We start from the raw sequence: 18,789 nt of genomic DNA on the forward strand, positions 1-18,789 counted from the left end.
TTTTTCTGATCTGTGCAGAGTATCCATAGCCAGCCAAGAGGCATCTGTATATATTACGGAGATCATCAACTGGCTCCGTGAACACTGACGAGAAGCAAGGGCATCAGTGTACTGTGCAGATGTCACTGGGTAACAGACAGTAGGACTCTGAGAAAGAACGTTGAAAGGATTCACTCTTGACAATGGACAATAATGGAACCTGTGCTTCTCAGTAAAGACCTGTCAACTCGGGAAGTCCACAGAAACATGAATGTTCCTGATAATGTCAAATGTTCTTTCCAGTTCACCTTCAGTATCATCTCCCTTCCTTGAATGTAATACAGTATTTGGCTTTACCAGTTAAGACTTTCTGCTGGTCTAGAGCTGAATCTTTTTTTTTTTTTTTGTCCTTGTTTTATTGTTGTTACTGGTGTCGCTGTTGTCGGATAAGACAGAGAGAAATGGAGAGAGGAGGGGAAGAGAAAGAGAGACACCTGCAGACCTGCTTCACCGCCTGTGAAGCAACTCCCCTGCAGGTGGGGAGCCAGGGGCTCGAACTGGAATGCTTTTGCTGGGTCCACGTGCGCTTAACCCGCTGCGCTACCTCCCGACCCCTGGGCTGAATAATTATATATATATATATATATATATATATATATATATATATATATAATTTTCTTTCTTTTTTTATTTCTGTATATTCTAGTTTCTTTTTTATTTTTAAAATTTTTTTTATTTATAAAAAGGAAACCTTGACAAAACCATAGGATAAGAGGGGTATAACTGTATGCCGAAATAGCTCAGTTGGGAAAGCGTTAGACTGAAGAGGGGTACAACTTCGCACAATTATCACCACCAGAACTCGTATCCCATGCCCTCCCCTGATAGCTTTCCTATTCTTTATCCCTCTAGGAGTATGGACCCAAGGTCATTGTGAGGTGCAGAAGGTGGAAGGTCTGGCTTCTGTAATTGCTTCCCTGCTGGACATGGGCGTTGCCTGGTCAATCTATACTCCCATCCTGTCTCCCTCTTTCCCTAATGGGGAAGGGCTCTGGGGAAGCAGAGCCCCAGGACACATTGGTGGGGTTGTCTGTCCAGGGAAGTCTGGTCAGCATCATGCTAGCATCTGGAACTTGGTGGCTGAAAAGAGAGTTAACATATAAAGCCAAACAAAATTGTTGACTAATCATGAACCTAAAGGCTGGAGTAGTGCCGATGAAGAGGTGGGGTGGGGGTGGGGTCTCCATTCTGTAGATAGCTAGTAGGCATATTTTAGTTATATTCCAAAGGGCCTGTGGCTATACTAGTTTTGTTTTTTTTCCGTGAGCCTGATACCTGATATGCAGGTGGATCCTAGTTATTGTCTGGGGAGATGATGTCATGGCTGGAAAAAGGACAAGAAAGCTGGATCAGGGAAGAGAGTAGCTCCCAAATATGGGAAAGGTGTATAGATATTATTTACTGTAAACCTCACCAATTTGATGTGATCTGGGGTCCATATTCAGCTTAGGAGCCTATGTGACCTCTACATCCCTTTAGATCTGAGCTCACATTCTGTGGTCATGAGTAGGAACATTCCAAGCTGCCCCAATATCAGAACCCATCTTCCTCAGGTGTAGCATAGAGTATGTTGTCCAGCCTCCCTTTGGAGGATGGAACATTCTCTACCATTGTTGATCCAAGTTGAGGGCAAGGTCCTATGGGGGCCCACAAAGGGGTCTATTGTGTTGTGCCTGATAGAGATGACCGGTAACAATGGAGAGAGGGATTTATTCGAAGTCTAGGCCCATCATGTGTGTTTGCCAGGCTGAATCTTTTTAACCACTTTGTTGTGGGTGGGGTGTGGGAATAATGATCTACAAGTCAGTTGTTGTCACATGAATACATGGTTACAGTTTCTTATCTCCCTGTGATAGGTGTCCTCCTGTCAGACCCACCAGTAACCAAAGTTTTCGTCCACATCATGAATTGGGTCCCCAGTACACGCCCTTCTTCACCCTGCAGTGGACCAGCTTGCTGAGTCTTTCTTTCAGGTCAAGGGATCCAGAGGATTATAGTTGAAGGGACTCAGAGAGTTGACATGCCTTGTGAAGATAAGAGTGTTGCTACCCAGTGAAAAGATCGGACAGGGCAAATGAAATTAAGGCCGTTTAGGTGCAGTGTGGGAAGATAGTGCAGCGTGTTAGGGCACAGGATTGTGCAGGCCTGAACGCGAGAAGTCCCAGGTTCATTCTCTGCCGCTACCATAAACCCAAACTCAGCCGTATACTGAATGGTCTCTGCCTCTCCCTCTCCCTCTCCCTCTCCCTCTCCCTCTCCCTCTCCCTCTCCCTCTTCCCTTTCCTCTCCCCTTCCCTCTCCCTCTTCCCTTTCCTCTCCCCTTCCCTCTTCCTCTTCCCTCCCCTCTCCCCTTCCCTCTGTCCCCCTCTCCCCTCCCACTTCCTCCCCTTCCCACTTCTCCCTCTCCTCCACCTCTCCTCTCCCACTCCCTCTCCCCTTTCACTCCTTCCTCCCTCTCCCCTTCATCCCCCTCTCCCCCCAACCCCTCCCCTCCCTCTCTTCTAAAATAAATGATAATTTTTTTAAAAGAATGTTTATTTGGACAGTCTCTATACTGAAGATTTCCTGAGGGCCTGGGAGATAGCATGATGTCTATGTAGAAAGACTCCTATGTCTGAGGCACAAAAGGTCCCAGATTGAATCCTCAGCACCAGCATAAGCCAGAGTTGAGCAGTGCTCTGGTAAAAACAAAAATAATGAGTTTACTGAGTTACCTAAAACTGGGAAAAATAATTGTTATCCACTGAGATTGAGATAGTCTGTTTCCAATTCTAGACTATCAGTATCTTCTGCTTTTAAAAAGTTCATGTTACACCATTTCACTTTTATGAGAAAACTTATATTTGATAATTGTTGTTGACAGCTGAAAGAAATCCATAGAGACTTCTCACTTAAAAATCAAAATGGAAGGGTGGTGGTGGCTAGAAGAAAGAAAGAGAGAGAGAGAGAAAGAAAGAAAGAAAGAAAGAAAGAAAGAAAGAAAGAAAGAAAGAAAGAAGGAAATTGCATGGCAGCATCTACTATAGAGGCAGTGTGTGTCTGAGTAACAGTGTTACCCCCAAACTCCTCTCCCAGTGTTGGGCCTTACAGCCAGCCCCCTGCTCTGCTTACATAATCATTGTTTTGCCTGAAATATCCCCACCACGTTATCCCCTCAGGGTATTGCTTATTCAGTTAAAACCATTGCAACACTTGCTAAGGACGCTTCCACCTTCCCAACATGCCTTTTGCCTCTCTCCACCCCCTTTCCTAGCCAATCCTGTTCCTGACTTGCCACTTCCATCTTTACCCTATAAATCACACTGCTGTTCCGGTTTTTTTTCTCTTCCTTTCCCTGACCCAGAAAAGACCTGGAGAAGGTCTGGCATGTATAGTGGGAGGCGGCCATTTTGCTAGCTCCACGTGGCCTAAACCGCTGTGCTCACACCCAACTCTGGAGCGTCAGTGTGAATAAAGATTTGCGTTCCCGCTCTGCCATGAGTTCCTGTTCTCTTCTCTCTCCTCTGCAACGCAACCCAACATCCCAGAAACTACTTTATACCAACTGTGCCTTTGTATGATTTCTGCTATTTGTCACCACTGTGTTAGGCTTTCTGTGTCATTTGGCAGGCTGTTTTGTCTTTGTTTTTAAATCCAGAAATGCTAGAAAAATGTTCATAGACATTACCAGCAGCTGCTTCTTTGCTTTACACCATTTTTGTTCGTAAAAGGTTTCACAAGTCTACTTTCTGATAGTGGGACAAACCTGTAGTTTGTCTAAGGGAGTGCTTTTTTCTGCACCAGGTTCATGTTTGCCATTATGACACAATGTAGGATTTTGATACTTGACATCACAGCTGATTATAGCATCTGGGACAGAGGAGTCAGAATCAACTCTGAAAAAAAAATCTGGTGAATTTCATGTTTTTCTTTCTTTTTAAATTATCTTTCTTTATTGGGTAGAGACAGCCAGAAATTGAGAGGAAGAGGGAGATGGAGAAGAAGGGAGGGAAAGATGGAGAGAGAGAGAGAAAGGGAGAGAGAGAGAGAGAGAGATCTGCAGCACTGCTTCACCACTCACAAAGCTTTCCCCTTGCATGTGGGGACTGGGGGCTCGAACTCGGGTCCTTGTGCACTGTAACATGTGCACTCAGCCACCCGGCCCTTCGTGGTTTTCTTTCACATTGACACATTTGTCAAAATGACAAAACTGCACCACTAAGGAATATTTCTAAGCAAATCACAAAGCTGTAAGTGGATATATTTCCCACCTAATGTGCTCTCTACTGAATGGCTCCTAGGCCTTGACGCACCATTAATTCACAGCTTCTTCTCCTTTGCTGATGTGAATTTAGATGAGGCAGTTTCTTTTGCTTCTTGAGAACTAGATATGGTAGAACCACACACATTTGTCTTTTTTTTTTTTTTTTGTAAACTGTAATACTTAATAATACATCTGACTTCTAAAAAAAATAACTGTTGTCTTTATGTCAAACTGCACGCATGGTATTTGGTCATTGGAATAGAGGCAAATTACTGCAGTGGGAGAATGTACTTTGCCTTAAGGGTGATGCTAGATATACTGGATCTATATATTGTGCCTCCAGGATTTTAGAGAGAACTTGAGAGAGGAGGGAGAAGACAGAGAGGGGAAGAGAAAGATAGACACCTGCGACCTGCACCACCACTTGTGAAAAGACCTCCCTGCAGGTGGGGAGCCAGGAGCTTGAACTGGGATCCTATGGCTCGTTAAGTGCACACATTACAGAGCACAAGGACTTGGGTTCAAGACCCTGGTCCCCACCTGCAGGGGGAAAGCTTCACAAGTGGCAAAGTAGGGCTTTAGGTGTTGTTCTGTCTCTCCCTCTCTCTGACTACACCATTTGCTTCGTAAGACCCCCTTGTCTGGCTTAATTTCCATTTGCTTTCTTTATAGGCTGGGAAGTGATGATACCCGATTTGAGGCCAGCATGGCCAACGATGGCTGTGAAGTGCATCGTTTTGATCCCAGCGTCAGATCAGCTCACAGTCTGGAAAGTCAGCGCCTCTGGCATCACCGCATGTCCGTTGATTGGCGGGACCCTCATCCAGCCCTTGCTGCCCAGAAACTACGGAGTAACACCAGAAAACTGGGAACTATTTTGAATGAATTCGGGCATCAAAAGGTCAAAATTTTTTTTTTCAGTTGGTTTCATAATATAAAGTGAACAAACTCATCAGCTGTTTCATTTATTTATTTATTATTGGATAGAAACAAAAATTGAGAAGGGAAGGGGAGAGAGAAAAAGAGACAGAGAGACACATGCAGCCCTGTTTCACCACTCTTGAAGCTTCCCCTCATGCAGGTGAGGACTGGGGGCTTGAACCAGGATCCTCGGGCACTATCATGTGTGCACTTAACCAGGTCCACCTGGCCCCTCCATCAACTGTTTTTTTTTAAATACAAACCAGACTGGATTCTTGAAGGTCCATTTTTACCCTGACTAATCACTCATCATTATTTATAATCAGCTTACACAAAAAGTTTTGGCAAGGATAGATATCTTTAAATTGACTGGACGATTTTTGCGATTGAGTAGTGCTCAGGTTTAGCCAAGACTGGGCAAGGAGACTAAGAATCTTAACTTCTGGCATGGACTCAAGAGTACCATTTCCATTTGGCAATTGGTTTAAAATTTCCAGACAAAATAAACTACTTGTGTCGACCTCTGATAGGAAAAGTAATCAGAATCAGGCTTATGTCTGATAAGCCACTGCTTGTGTATTCTGTTTCTCACTGTTGGAATAACTATTTTGACTTTCCAGGCTCTTAAAGGTCAGACAATGTGTGTAGTTTTGATTAAAATGTACCTTATAAAATTGAATGGGCATTGTGTGTTGCGGCTGATATGATTATGTCAAAGGATGTCAAACTTCTACAAATATTTTATTATGAATAGATAGCAGAAAGTGGGACTCAGTCTTTGAACTGTGCTCTTTGAAGGCATTTTTTCATGTAGACCTGAGCTAATCACATCTACTAGAGAAAATCTTTATTTTTTATTTTTTTTTATTTATAAAAAGGAAACACTGATAAAACCATAGGATAAGAGGGGTACAACTCCACACAATTCCCACCACCAGGTCTCCGTATCCCATGCCCTCCCCTGATAGCTTTCCTATTCTTTAACCCTCTGGGAGTATGGACCCAAGGTCATTGTGGGTTGCAGAAGGTAGAAGGTCTGGCTTCTGTAATTGCTTCCCCACTGAACATGGGCGTTGGCAGGTCGATCCATACTCCCAGCCTGCCTCTCTCTTTCCCTAGTGGGACAGGGCTCTGGGGAAGCAGAGCTCCAGGACACATTGGTGGGGTTGTCTGTCCAGGGAAGTCTGGTTGGCATCATGCTAACATATGGAACCTGGTGGCTGAAAAGAGAGTTAACATACAAAGCCAAACAAATTGTTGACCAATCAAGGACCTAAAGGCTGGAAAAAATTTCTAAATGACTTCAGCTAACTTGCTATTTTTGATCAACATTTCTTTTGGGTCTCAGCCTTTGCTGGCCTCTTATCTTCAACCAGAAATTCCATGTAACTTAGAACATGCCCAAATGGGTGTATCTGTCTGAGAAATTGCATTTGTGGAACTCAGTTTAATTTGTATTTTAAAATTTTAAAAATAATTATTTACATGTTTCATGACAGAGAGACAGAGATTCACCAGAACGTACACAGAGGATCAAACCTAAGGCAAACCAGATGTGCAAGTCCTGTGCTCTCCTGGCTGAGCCATTTCCCAACTGTTGAAACTCAATTTTAAACTTGAGTTGACTTCTGGATCTTTAGTCAAAAAAACTTCCTCCTGCATTCATCTTCTTCTTCCTCTTCTTTTTCTCTTTTTCCTTCTCTTCCTTTTTTTCTTTTTTAACCCTCCCTTTAATTAGACAGAGCAACTTCAAAGAGTTTGCTGCTATTTTAACATGTGTTAATGATTAATTTGTGTTTTGTTTTGCTTTGAGAGTAACTAGCACTTAATAGGAGTCTTGATGAAACACTTAAGAATTTTTTTTTCAGTGAAATTTCTGTCCAGAACTGGAAAGGGTGGGAGCAGTTATCAGAACTTTGCTTTGTTTCTGACACTTGTTACCTTCATAGACTTGTTTCCGAAGGTGAAAATTACTGCCTTGCTTCTTTACTACGTCGGCTTTGACATACTTCAGTGAGCTAACTCCTGCTTCTTGTATTCTTTTAGGGATCTTGTTGTTCCTCCTTTATTTCCTTTACATCCTGGTCCTATCCACCCTCACTCTTAAAAGAGAAGAGACTGAGTGGAAAATAATTAAGTGAAACTCAAATGCCATTTAGCTTTTTGGGTTAGTACTTCAGCAAATGACTGTAAATATGAGGGCAAAAATCAGACTTCGTGAAATAATAATAGATTCCTAATGGAAAATAGGTTTTCAGATAATAAGATATATACCTGAATTGTGGGCCCCTTTTTTTTTCTCAAACCTTCCATTTGTAAGTATGATTTTTAAATCTTTTTATTAATTTATTATTGAATAAAGACAGAGAGAAATTGAGAGGGAAGGGGAGATAGAGAAAGGGAAAGAGACAAGAGAGACAGACACCTGTAGCTTGATTTCACTACTCGTGAAGCTTTCTCCCTGCAGATGGAGACCAGGGGGTTGATCCCAGGTCTTTGTGCACTGTAATGTGTGTGCTTAACCAGGTGTGCGCCACCACCTGGGCCCTGATACAATGCGTACTGATTTGCTGTTGGTGTGGGCTTTGGGAGTATGCTTCACACCTCCGTATACACCATACCCACAAGCACAGGTCTGGGCCATTCACCATATTAAACTGACCACCAGGACACATTTCTCCTTCCATTCTCTTTCCCATTCCCAACTGGTAGCTGCCATATTTTTCTCAGAGTCCAAGACTGATTTTTGTTGTGGTGGTGGTGGTGTATTGGTAGCTGATTTGCTTTGCTTACTTATATTCAACATAAGAATGAAAACAGTACTTGTCTTTTACTTTCTGACTTAGTAAAATTAGCTCTGATTCTATTCATGTTGTTGTAAAAGGCAAGATTTCATCTTTTTTTTTTTTTACCTCCAGGTTTATTGATGGGGTTTGGTGCCTGCACTACAAATCCACTGCTCCTGGAGGCCATTTTTTCCTTTTGTTCCCCTTGTTTTATTTATTGTTGTTGTTGTTGGATAGGACAGAGAGAAATCGAGACAGGAGAGGAAGATAGAGAGGAGAGAAAAATAGACACCTGCAGACCTGCTTCACTGCCTGTGAAGCGACTCCCCTGCAGGTGGGGAACTGGGGGATCGAACTGGGATCCTTACAACAGTCCTTGTGCTTGGCGCCATGTGCACTTAACAAACTGTGCTTACCGCCTGGCCCCCCATATATATATATATATATATATATATATATATATATATATATATATATATTTTTTTTTAAAGCTTAAGTATTCCATTGCGTATCTATACCAACATATTTATCCAGTCAGATATTGGTGGGCATTTAGGCTGATTGCATATAGTGCTTCAGTGAATAAACGGGTGCATATATGCCTTTTAAAATTAGTGTTCTCATGTTTGGCTGATAGATGCTTAGGAATGGAATTAGTAGATTATATAGTATTTCTGCTTTTAGTTTTTTAAATGATCTCCAGGGCTAGGGAGATTGGAGAGTAGTAGCCCTCAAAATTTAGATGCATCAAGTCCCAGGGCCAATCTCTGGCACTACAAGTCATGCTATGGCTAAAAGCAAGACAAGGAAAACAGGAACACGCGCTTTGTTTTCTATAGAGGCTGCACTGCTTTGCAAACTTGTGCTTTTCCAACCTCTCGGCAGCAGCAGTGATTCAACAGTCACTCGGAGGATGAAGCATGAAACCTTGTACAACCTGCCTTTGAGACGGTAGACTTATTTAAGAATGACACCCGTACAGCAGAAATGTCTCTTAAAAATTCCTCATGTTCCTAAGGCTGCTTTTTAACATTAAAAATATAAGCGATATTTTACACTGGGTGAAATGAATCCTCTTTCTTTTAAATCTTCTATTTATTTATTATTGGATAGAGACAGAGAAATTGAGGGGGAGAGGGGGATAGAGAGGGGAAGAGACAGAGAGACACCTGCAGCCCTGTTTCCACCACTCATGAAGCTTCCCTTAGCAGGTGGGAACCAGGGTCTTGAACCCAGATTCTTGTGCACTGTAATGTGTGTGCTTAACCAAGTGTGCCACCGCCCAGCCCCCAAAATGGAAGAAGTGATAACTTATGTTGTGTGTATTTTTAACTGTTTATTAGTGATTTAATAATGATTAATAACATTTTAAGATAACAGAGGTACAATTCCATACAGTTCTCACCACTAGAGTTCTGTGTCTCATCTCCTCCGTTGGAAGCTTCCCTATTTTTTATCCCTCTCTAGGACTATGGACCAAAATTCTTTATGGGGTGCAGAAGGTGGAAAGTCTGGCTTCTGTAATTGTTTCTCTGGTGTGTGTATTTTTTTACCACAATTTTAAAAATTGAAAAAAAAAAAAACATTTGTAATGGAAGTGATTTTACTCAGAACTACCGGGTATGTTTTATGCTGTTTTAAAATTTTCCTTATTAGAAAATAGATACTGATATTCTTTCAGAGTTTGTTTTTGTTTTTGAATGCTTTAAATAAAAAACAGAACAAACTAAACCCTTCAGGGAGTGAATACTTCAGTTAGGAGCATGCCTCTGGGTGCTTTATAGTGCACGTGAGAGGAAACCTCGCTTCTGGCCTGGCAAAGCAAGATGTTTTCATTTTTCTGCATATGTACAGACACTGGCTAATAGGATGCAGCTCTGGCTCAGGAAAGCAGATAGAAACACGTACATACAGACACACACACGTCTGGCCGTCAGTGACTGGGAGCGTTTTCTCATGTGTCTGTTGGCCTTTAGGATCTCCTCTTTGGTGAATAGTCTGTTCATCTCCTCTCCCTACCTTTGGATGGGTTTTTGTTGTTGTTGCTGCTGAGTTTGGTGAGCTCTTTATATATTTTGGTTATTGGTCTTTTTCTGATGTATAGCGTGTAAAGATCTTCTCCCATTCTGTAAAGGAGGTCTCTCTGTTTGGGTGGTGGTTTCTTTTGCTGTATAGAAGCTTTTTAATTTGATGTAGTCGTATTGGTTTTTTTTAAATTTATTTTGCCTTCCTTGCAATTATATTTGTATTATTGAAGAATGCATATGACTTTTGGGCTGCTGCTAAAACTCTTTGGTAATTTTAACTTCAAAGTAATAAAAAAAAAAAAAAACACCAGGCATCAGCAACTGTATCAGCAAAAGTGTGTGATCCAGCAGCCCAGTCTTTCAGGGAATAATAATATCACCTAGCTCTAGCATTATTTGACATGATTGACTGTCTTCTTTTTGCTGAGGTGATATTGCTGCTATGAGGCATAAGGATTTTTTTTCATGTGAATGAAATGTGAGTAAAAATATTTACTCTTAAATTTCTGCTCACATTAACTAGAATATATATATACACTTTCAGTATACACTGTATCTTAAATGATCCAGACTGGTGAATGAGAAATTATCATTATTATTATTATTATTATTATTATTATTTCACTCTTGTTCTTGGTTTTGTCCTTACTAGGGCTTACCACTCTGGAATTACTTTTTCAGATTGAAAGACAAGGTGGAGGGGAGAGTATAACACTGAAAGCTTTCTCAGTGTGCAGGGGCCTGAGTTCAAGCCCTTGGTCCCCACCTGCATAAAGAGAAGCTTTACTAGCAGTGAAGCAGTGCTGCAGGTGTCTCACTTTCTCTATCCCTACCTCTCTCCCTCTTGATTTTCCTCTATCCAATTAATAAATAAGTAAAATATTTAAAAAATAAAAAGTATATATATACATATTTTCTTTTTATTTTCTTTAAATATTTATTGAAATATTTATTTATTCCCTTTTGTTGCCCTTGTTGTTTTATTGTTGTAGTTATTATTATTGTTATTGCTGATGATGTCATTGTTGTTGGATAGGACAGAGAGAAATGGAGAAAGGAGGGAAAGACAGAGAGGGGAAGAGAAAGACTGACACCTGCAGACCTGCTTCACCGCTTGTGAAGCGACTCCCCTGCAGGTGGGGAGGCGGGGGCTCGAACCGGGATCCTTTTTTTCTTCTTTTTTATTTAAGAAAGGATTAATTAACAAAACCATAGGGTAGGAGGGGTACAACTCCACACAATTCCCACCACCCGATCTCCATATCCCATCCCCTCCCCTGATAGCTTTCCCATTCTCTATCCCTCTGGGAGCATGGACCCAGGGTTGTTGTGGGTTGCAGAAGGTGGAAGGTCTGGCTTCTGTAATTGCTTCCCCGCTGAACATGGGCGTTGACTGGTCGGTCCACTCTTATGCTGGTCTTTATGCTTGGCGCCACGTGCCCTTAACCCGCTGCGCTACCGCCAGACTCCCTTTCTTTTCTTTTTTTAAGATTCTTCAATGTAAGAAATTGAACCCCCAATCGCATGCAGGCTAGTCTAGGATTCCACAACTGACTCAACTTCCCCAGCCCATGGATTTTAATTTTATCTATCTATCTATCTATCTATCTATCTATCTATCTATCTATCTATCTACCTATCTGTCTATCATCTATCTATCTGTAGAGACAGAAATTGAGAGGGGAGGGGGAAATAGAGAGGGAAAGAGAGAGACACCTGCAGCCCCACTTCACCACTCTTGGGGATCAGGGGCTTGAAGCAGGTGTTTAACCAGATGCGCCCCTGCCTGGCCCCGCCATATGGATTTTAGTAACCTTCTATTAAATGTTATGGGAGACTTTCCCTCCCTCCCTGCTTTTCTTCCTTCCTTCTCCTTTGTTAGTGACCACATATCAGAGAGTTGCCTAGAAACTGTATAAAGAGTAAATACTGTGTTGAATAGAAATTGAAGAAATGGCTAGGAATTAATACGGAGCAGATGGGCACTGTAGGGGTTTGGGGTCAGGGTTCTAGCTCAGCACCTGGGCTGGAACAGGACTTCCTGCCTCTTCAGTGTGCTGGGGGCCTGAGTGTTGTCTGGGACCCTAAGCCAGTGTCAGTTCCCATTTCCTCAGGGGAGTGGGAAGGTTTCAGTCAATCACAAACATGCAGTTTTGTTGTGTGGTCACTGCTGGGCTTGAGAAGAACACCAGGAGCTCTAAAATGAAACTACAAAAACAATTCACCTTTCAGTTTTGTTTGCTTGGCAAATAGAATCAGGATTCTTCCCTATGTTAGAATGCTGGTTGGGAATAATACTCATGTTTTGTTGGTGGAGATGAGGAATGATAGGCTCCTTCAGGGAGAGTATTCAATCATCTGTATATATTATCTTACTATTTCATTAAAAAGCTTTCCTTTCTTTATTATTGGATAAAGAGAGAAATAGAGAGGGGGGAGAGGGAGAGGGGGGAGAGGGAGAGGAAGAGGGAGAGGGAGAGGGAGAGGGAGAGGGAGAGGGAGAGGGAGAGAGAGAGAGAGAGACCTGCAGCCCTGCTTCACCCCTCATGAAGCTGCCCCCCTGCAGTGGGGACCAGGGGCTTAAACATGGGTCCTTGTGCCCAGTAATGCTTAAGTAGGTGCACCACTGCCTGGATCTTTTGTGACCTTTTCTAAAAGTTGTCTTTAACTTAAATTTGAGTCCGCTATTCTATTGTATAAACAAGCCTTTTTAATTAGTGGTTTGATATTGAGTTACAAAATTATGAGGTAACAGGGGTATAATTCCACACTGGTCCCAGCATCAATGGTCCCCATTCCCTCCACTGGAAACTGCAGTAGTTCTCTTAAGGTCTCAGATATGGGTTGTCTATTATTTCTACTGTTTATTATTATTATTATTTTTTATTATTATTATTATTATTATTATATATATTGTATGAGATTCCTCTAGGTTTTTGATCCTTGGAGTAAGTCAGGATTTGCAGAGCAACATATAATTTGATGTTATCACTAGAACTAGAGATAACAAGTTTGATATAGAGTAGTTTACATATGAGGAGAGAAATCATTCAAATATGTACTCCATTAAGCCATTTATACTTGACAGAGCTGTGTGTGCACATACTCAATAAACAGAAGGAAGGACCAAGGGTGGGGATAGGTAGCATAATGCTTATGCAAAGAGGCTCTCATGCCTGAGACTCCAAAGTCCCAGGTTCAATCCCCTGTGCCATTATAAGCCAGAGCTGAGCAGTGCTCTGGTTTTTAAAAAAATGTATCTGGTTATAAACAGAAGGAAGAAGCAATCTGTGAGGGTGAGACCCAGTGAACCTTCATCTTGAGAGAAACCTGATGCCACCCTCCAGACTACTTTTTTTTCTTTTTCCCTTTTGTTGCCCTTGTTGTCTTTTTATTATTGTTGTAGTTATTATTGTTGTTGTTATTGATATCATCATTGTTGGATAGGACAGAGAGAAATGGAGAGAGGAGGGAAAGATAGAGAAAGGGAGAGAAAGACAGACACCTACAGACCTGCTTCACCGCCTGTGAATCGACTCACCTGCAGGTGGGGAGCCGGGGGCTGGAACTGGGATCTTTTTGCCGGTCCTTGCGCTTTGCAACACATGCCCTTAACCCGCTGCGCTACCACCGGATTCCCCCCTCCAGACTTCTTAATGCTGTGATGAAGGAATTCTTTCTATCCAGCATTCATTATGGAAACCCTAGATCCTGGTATAAGATGAATCAAGTAAATTTAAACTTAGATACAATGTTATCACCCATCAGTATTAAACATCAAAAAGTGAAATGAGTATGAGTTGGTATATCTGTTGCACTGAAATTTGAAACAAATTGCAGTGGAGTCATCCATTTCATGCCTGTGAATTTACCTATGTATGTGACCGATGTCCAAACAAGTTTATTATTTACTTCATGATTTGTAATAGCAGAGGATAGGAGATGATCTACATACCCACTATTGTGGAAGCATTGAAATAAATTATTTTATATCTTTTAAAAATATTTTATTTATTTATTTGTTTATTGGGTAGAGACAGAGACATCAAGAGGGAAGGGGAAGATAGAGAGAGAGACAGAGAGAGTTACAGCCTTGCTTTATCACTTATGAAATTTTCCCCCTCAGTGGGAAGTGGAAACTTTAACCTCCAGACTTCCTACTGTAGCACATGGGTGCTCAGTCGGGTGTGCCACCACCTAGTCCCTAGTGCATGTCTGTTTAGGAACTACGTACAGTAAGTACCCTACAAAGAAGGGGAAAGGCAAATCTTAACCCATCGATGTGAAACTATTTCCGAGATGTGGTTTTTATTCTGATTGTATTAAGATTTCTTCAAAGCATAGTTTTAGTTTCGCAGCAAATTGCGAGGGAGATGAGGAGATGTCCTGTCTCACTCTTGCTCCCACACAGGCCTCCTCTTTATCAGCACCTCTCCACCAGGCGAACGCCGTGTGACTAGTGGTGAACCCACACTGTGCTCTGTGGCTACCCGACAGCCCTTTTACCCCTCCTTTTCCTTCAGGCTTATCACCGGGTCTGGGTGGCTGCACTACGAATCCACTGCTCCTGGAGGCTGTTTTTTTCCCTTTTTCTTGCCCTTGTTATTTATTGTTGTTGTTATTATTATTATTGTTATTGTTGTCATTGTTGTTAGATAGGACAGAGAGAAATTGAGAGAGGTGAGAGAGGAGGAGAAGACAGACAGGGGAGAGAAAGACAGACACTTGCAGACCTGTTTCATCGCTTGTGAAGTGACTCCCCTGCAGGTGTGGAGCCGGGGGCTCGAACCGGGGTCCTTGAGCCGGTCACTGTGCTTCGTTCCTGGTGTGCTACCACCAGGTCCCCCATGATTACTTCCTATCCATACTTCCTATCTTCCTATTATAGTTCACTATTTATTTATTTATTTATTTATTTATTTATTTATTTATTTATTTATAAAAAGGAAACATTGACAAAACCATAGGATAAGAGGGGCACAATTCCACACAATTCCTATCACCTATCAGACTCTATATCCCATCCCCTCCCCTGATAGCTTTTCTATTCTTTAAACCTCTGGGAGCATGGACCCAAGGTCATTGTGGGATGCAGAAGGTAGAAGGTCTGGCTTCTGTAATTGCTTCCCCGCTGAACATGGGCGTTGACAGGTTGATCCATACTCCCAGCCTGCCTCTCTCTTTCCCTTGTGAGGAAGGGCTCTGTGGAAGCAGAGCTCCAGGACACATTGGTGGGGTTGTCTGTCCAGAGAAGTCTCATCGCATCCTGCTAGCATCTGGAACCTGGTGGCTGAAAGGAGAGTTAACATACAAAGCCAAACAAATTGTTGACCAGTCATGGACCTAAAAGCTGGAGTAGTGCAGATGAAGAGTTGGGGGGGGGGGGGTCCAACATTTTGTAGATAGCTAGTTCACTCTTGATGTATGTTTGGTAGGAGAAACCCATACTGACCTTTCTATCCTAGTACTGCACAGACATTTTTCCCTGCCCCATGACCCCAATCGGCACCTCACACCCCTGGCAGCCGTTGATTTCTTTTTATTTTTTTTTTTAATTTTTTTGAATTTATAAAATGAAAATAATGACAAGATCATAGAATAAGGGGTACAACTCCACACAATTCCCACCACCAGAACTCCGTATCCCATCCCCTCCCCTCATAGCTTTCCCATTCTTTATCTGTCTGGGAGTATGGACCCAAGCTCATTATGGGATGCAGAAGGTGGAAGGTCTGGCTTCTGGAATTGTTTCCCCACTGAACATGGGTATTGACAGGTCGATCCATACTCTCAGCCTGTCTCTCCCTGAGATGTAATTTTAAGAGAAAGTAAGAGAGTACCAGGTACCCAGGACATGAGGGTGAAGAGAGACTTAGGTTATTGGTAGGAGTGGTATGTAGACACCTATCAAAGGGAAAAGAGATCAGCTTTATTCATGTATCAGTAATTGTCCTGTAAACCATTATTTTCCTAATAGCATAATTTGACAAAATAAAAAAGAACTTACAATGTTGAACCATTGTTGAACAATTTTGAAAAAGAACAGATGACATACTATACATTTTTAAATATTTATTTATTTATTTATTATTTATTCCCTTTTGTTGCCCTTTTTGTTTTATTGTTGTAGTTATGATTGATGTATGTCGTTGTTGGATAAGACAGAGAGAAATGGAGAGAGGAGGGGAAGACAGGGGGGTAGAGAAAGATAGACACCTGCAGACCTGCTTCACCACCTGTGAAGTGACTCCCCTGCAGGTAGGGAGCCGGGGGATGGAACCGGGATCCTTACACCGGTCCTTGTGATTTGCGCCATGTGCGCTTAACCCGCTGAGCTACCGCCTGACTCCCCATACTATTCATTTTTAAGACAATATAAAATGGGAGCAGGAATAGCATAATGGTTATGCAAAAAGACTTTCATTCCTGAGGCCCTGAAGTCTTAGCTTTAATCGGTGACACCACTGTAAGCCAGTGCTCAGCAGTGCTCTGGTTAAAAATAGATAAATACATGCATAAATAAAACACTTAATATAAATAGAAATTTAAAAAGATATTGACATAAATAAATTTAAAAAGATATTGACATAAATATAGATATACAGATCAAAGGCATAACATGATAAGTTAGAAATAGAAGCACATATGGTTGAATTTTTTTTTAACAATGACACCAACAAAATCCAAAAGGAGAAATGATAATCTTTTCAACAGGTGTTTAGATTCTCAATTTGTGTTTGAGGTCCCAGAAACCATGGGTTCAATACCTTTTGTCCACTTATGCCAGAGCTGAAACTGAGCAATGCCATTGGTTCCTGACTCCCTCAATGAATGAATACATCTTAGCAAATGTATTGCAAGCTTTTGTTAAACAGTTCTACATAATTAATCTCAAAGTGGAGGAGTAGTGTTCCATTTGTTGTTTTGATTGACTGCTTTTTTTTTTTTTTCCCCATCAGAGCACTGCTCAGCTCTGGTTTATGGTGGTGCAGGGGATTGAACCTGGGACTTTGGAGCCTCAGGCATAAAGTCTCTTTGCATAACCATTATACTATCTACTCCTGCATGGTTGACTGCTTCTCATCATTTTACTTCTGTGTGTATTTGGATTTTTAATCTTCAGGCTCTGTTTCAGTAGATTTTTTTGTTTTGCTTGAGCTTTTTTCTTTTCCTTTTCTGCCAAGTGACTACGGTAGTCTGCAGTGCCTGGTCTTATGTGGGTGCATTTGGGGCACCTGCTTTTCTCGAAGTACAGAGGATATTCAGCTCCTGAGCCATCTGAGATCTGCTCATTCGCTCTTTTGTAGGTCAGTCTCCTTCCAACTCCCTGTGCCAACGATTGAGTCTTCTTTTTTTTCTTTTTCTTTTATTTTTTTCCCCAATCATTGTTGAAGCTTCACTCTTGTGGGTTGACTTTTTAAGAGAGAGAGAGAGAGAGACAGAGAAAACCACCACCCACAGCACTAATGTTTCTTCCCCCAATTCAGTGGGGATCAGGCTCAAACCTGGGAAATGCATGGGGCAAAACAGCCTGATCCAGTTGATGGTTGGTTTTAAGCTCAAGTCCCAGATAATGATTGCTGGTAGCTTATTTCTGGACTCAGTCATCGGCTATGTCTCTGGCTACTCTTCTGTGGGGACACTTTTAATTCCTGCTGCTTGTAGGAAATGGGCCTCCAAGACCACTACCATTTGTTTACTCTCTCTGTTTGCCTTTTGCTTTGTTTGGCACCTGGGGTTTTGCCTCTTCATATTTTCTTTAGGTAAACTTTACATTGATTCGGCTTTCTCAGAATTATCTGGAGAATGAGTATTTATGGGCTCCCAAGTCAACATTTAAAAAAATATTTATTCCCTTTTGTTGCCTTTTGTTATAGTTATTATTGTTGTTGTTATTGATGTCGTCGTTGTTAGATAGGACAGAGAGAAATGGAGAGGGGAGGGGAAGACAGAGAAGGGGAGAGAAAGACAGACACCTGTAGACCTGCTTCACAGCCTGTGAAGTGACTCCCCTGCAGGTGGAGAGCCGGGGGCTCTAACCGAGATCCTTACGCTGGTCCTTGCACTTTGTGCCATGTGTGCTTAACCCACTGTGCTACCACCCGACTCCCCCCAAGTCAACTCTTAAGCTAGATTTTCTTCTTATTTTTTTTATTATCTTTACTTATTTATTGGGTAGAGATAGTCAGAAATTGAGAAGGAAGGGGGAGGTAAAGAGGGAGAGAGAAAGAGACACTTGCAGACCTGTTTCACCACTTGCGAAGCTTTCCCTCTGCAGGTGGGGACTAGGGGCTCGAACCTGGGTCCTTGCACATTGTTACATGTGTGCTTAATCAGGTGTGTCACCACTCGGTCCCCTTCGTTATATTTTCTAGAGCATATAAACATGTGAAGTGAGATAAGCCAAAAAGACAAATGATGACCTCACTTACAGGTGGAACTTCTGAGGCAAGGAAAGAAAGGGTGGACGTTGGACTAGATGTGGTATGAAAGCAAAGATCTCTTGGCGGGGAAGGAACGTAAGGGGGTGACGAGGGTATTGGGGCCTGTCATGGGAGATGAGAACTTGTACCCATGGGCCCCAGAAGTGTAAACCCTCTTCCTCCCCACTAAAAATATACCCCCTGAAAAGATTTTTGAAATGATTAAGTTGCTCCAAATCATATCACATACCAAGACTGTTTCTAGATGGTGGAGCTGTTCATGGAGTAGCAGGACAAGTACCCTAGTCTGAGAATACCCTAGTCTGAGAATACCCTAGTCTGAGAACTGT

At 42.0% G+C, this 18,789-nt stretch overlaps 1 protein-coding gene across 9 annotated transcripts in view; it reads left to right on the plus strand.

Moving 5' to 3' along the window:
* METTL24 (methyltransferase like 24) overlaps positions 1–18,789 on the plus strand; it is a 194,147-nt gene that overhangs the window by 82,213 nt on the left and 93,145 nt on the right. For all 9 annotated transcript variants that reach the window (XM_060190640.1, XM_060190639.1, XM_060190638.1 and 6 more), the window contains one exon: positions 4,955–5,183. In XM_060190640.1, the coding sequence (XP_060046623.1) occupies positions 4,955–5,183 (229 nt within the window). The remainder of the gene's footprint in view (positions 1–4,954; positions 5,184–18,789) is intronic.

Source organism: Erinaceus europaeus, chromosome 4 (assembly GCF_950295315.1).
Source record: "Erinaceus europaeus chromosome 4, mEriEur2.1, whole genome shotgun sequence".
NCBI classification, from domain to species: Eukaryota; Metazoa; Chordata; class Mammalia; order Eulipotyphla; family Erinaceidae; genus Erinaceus; species Erinaceus europaeus.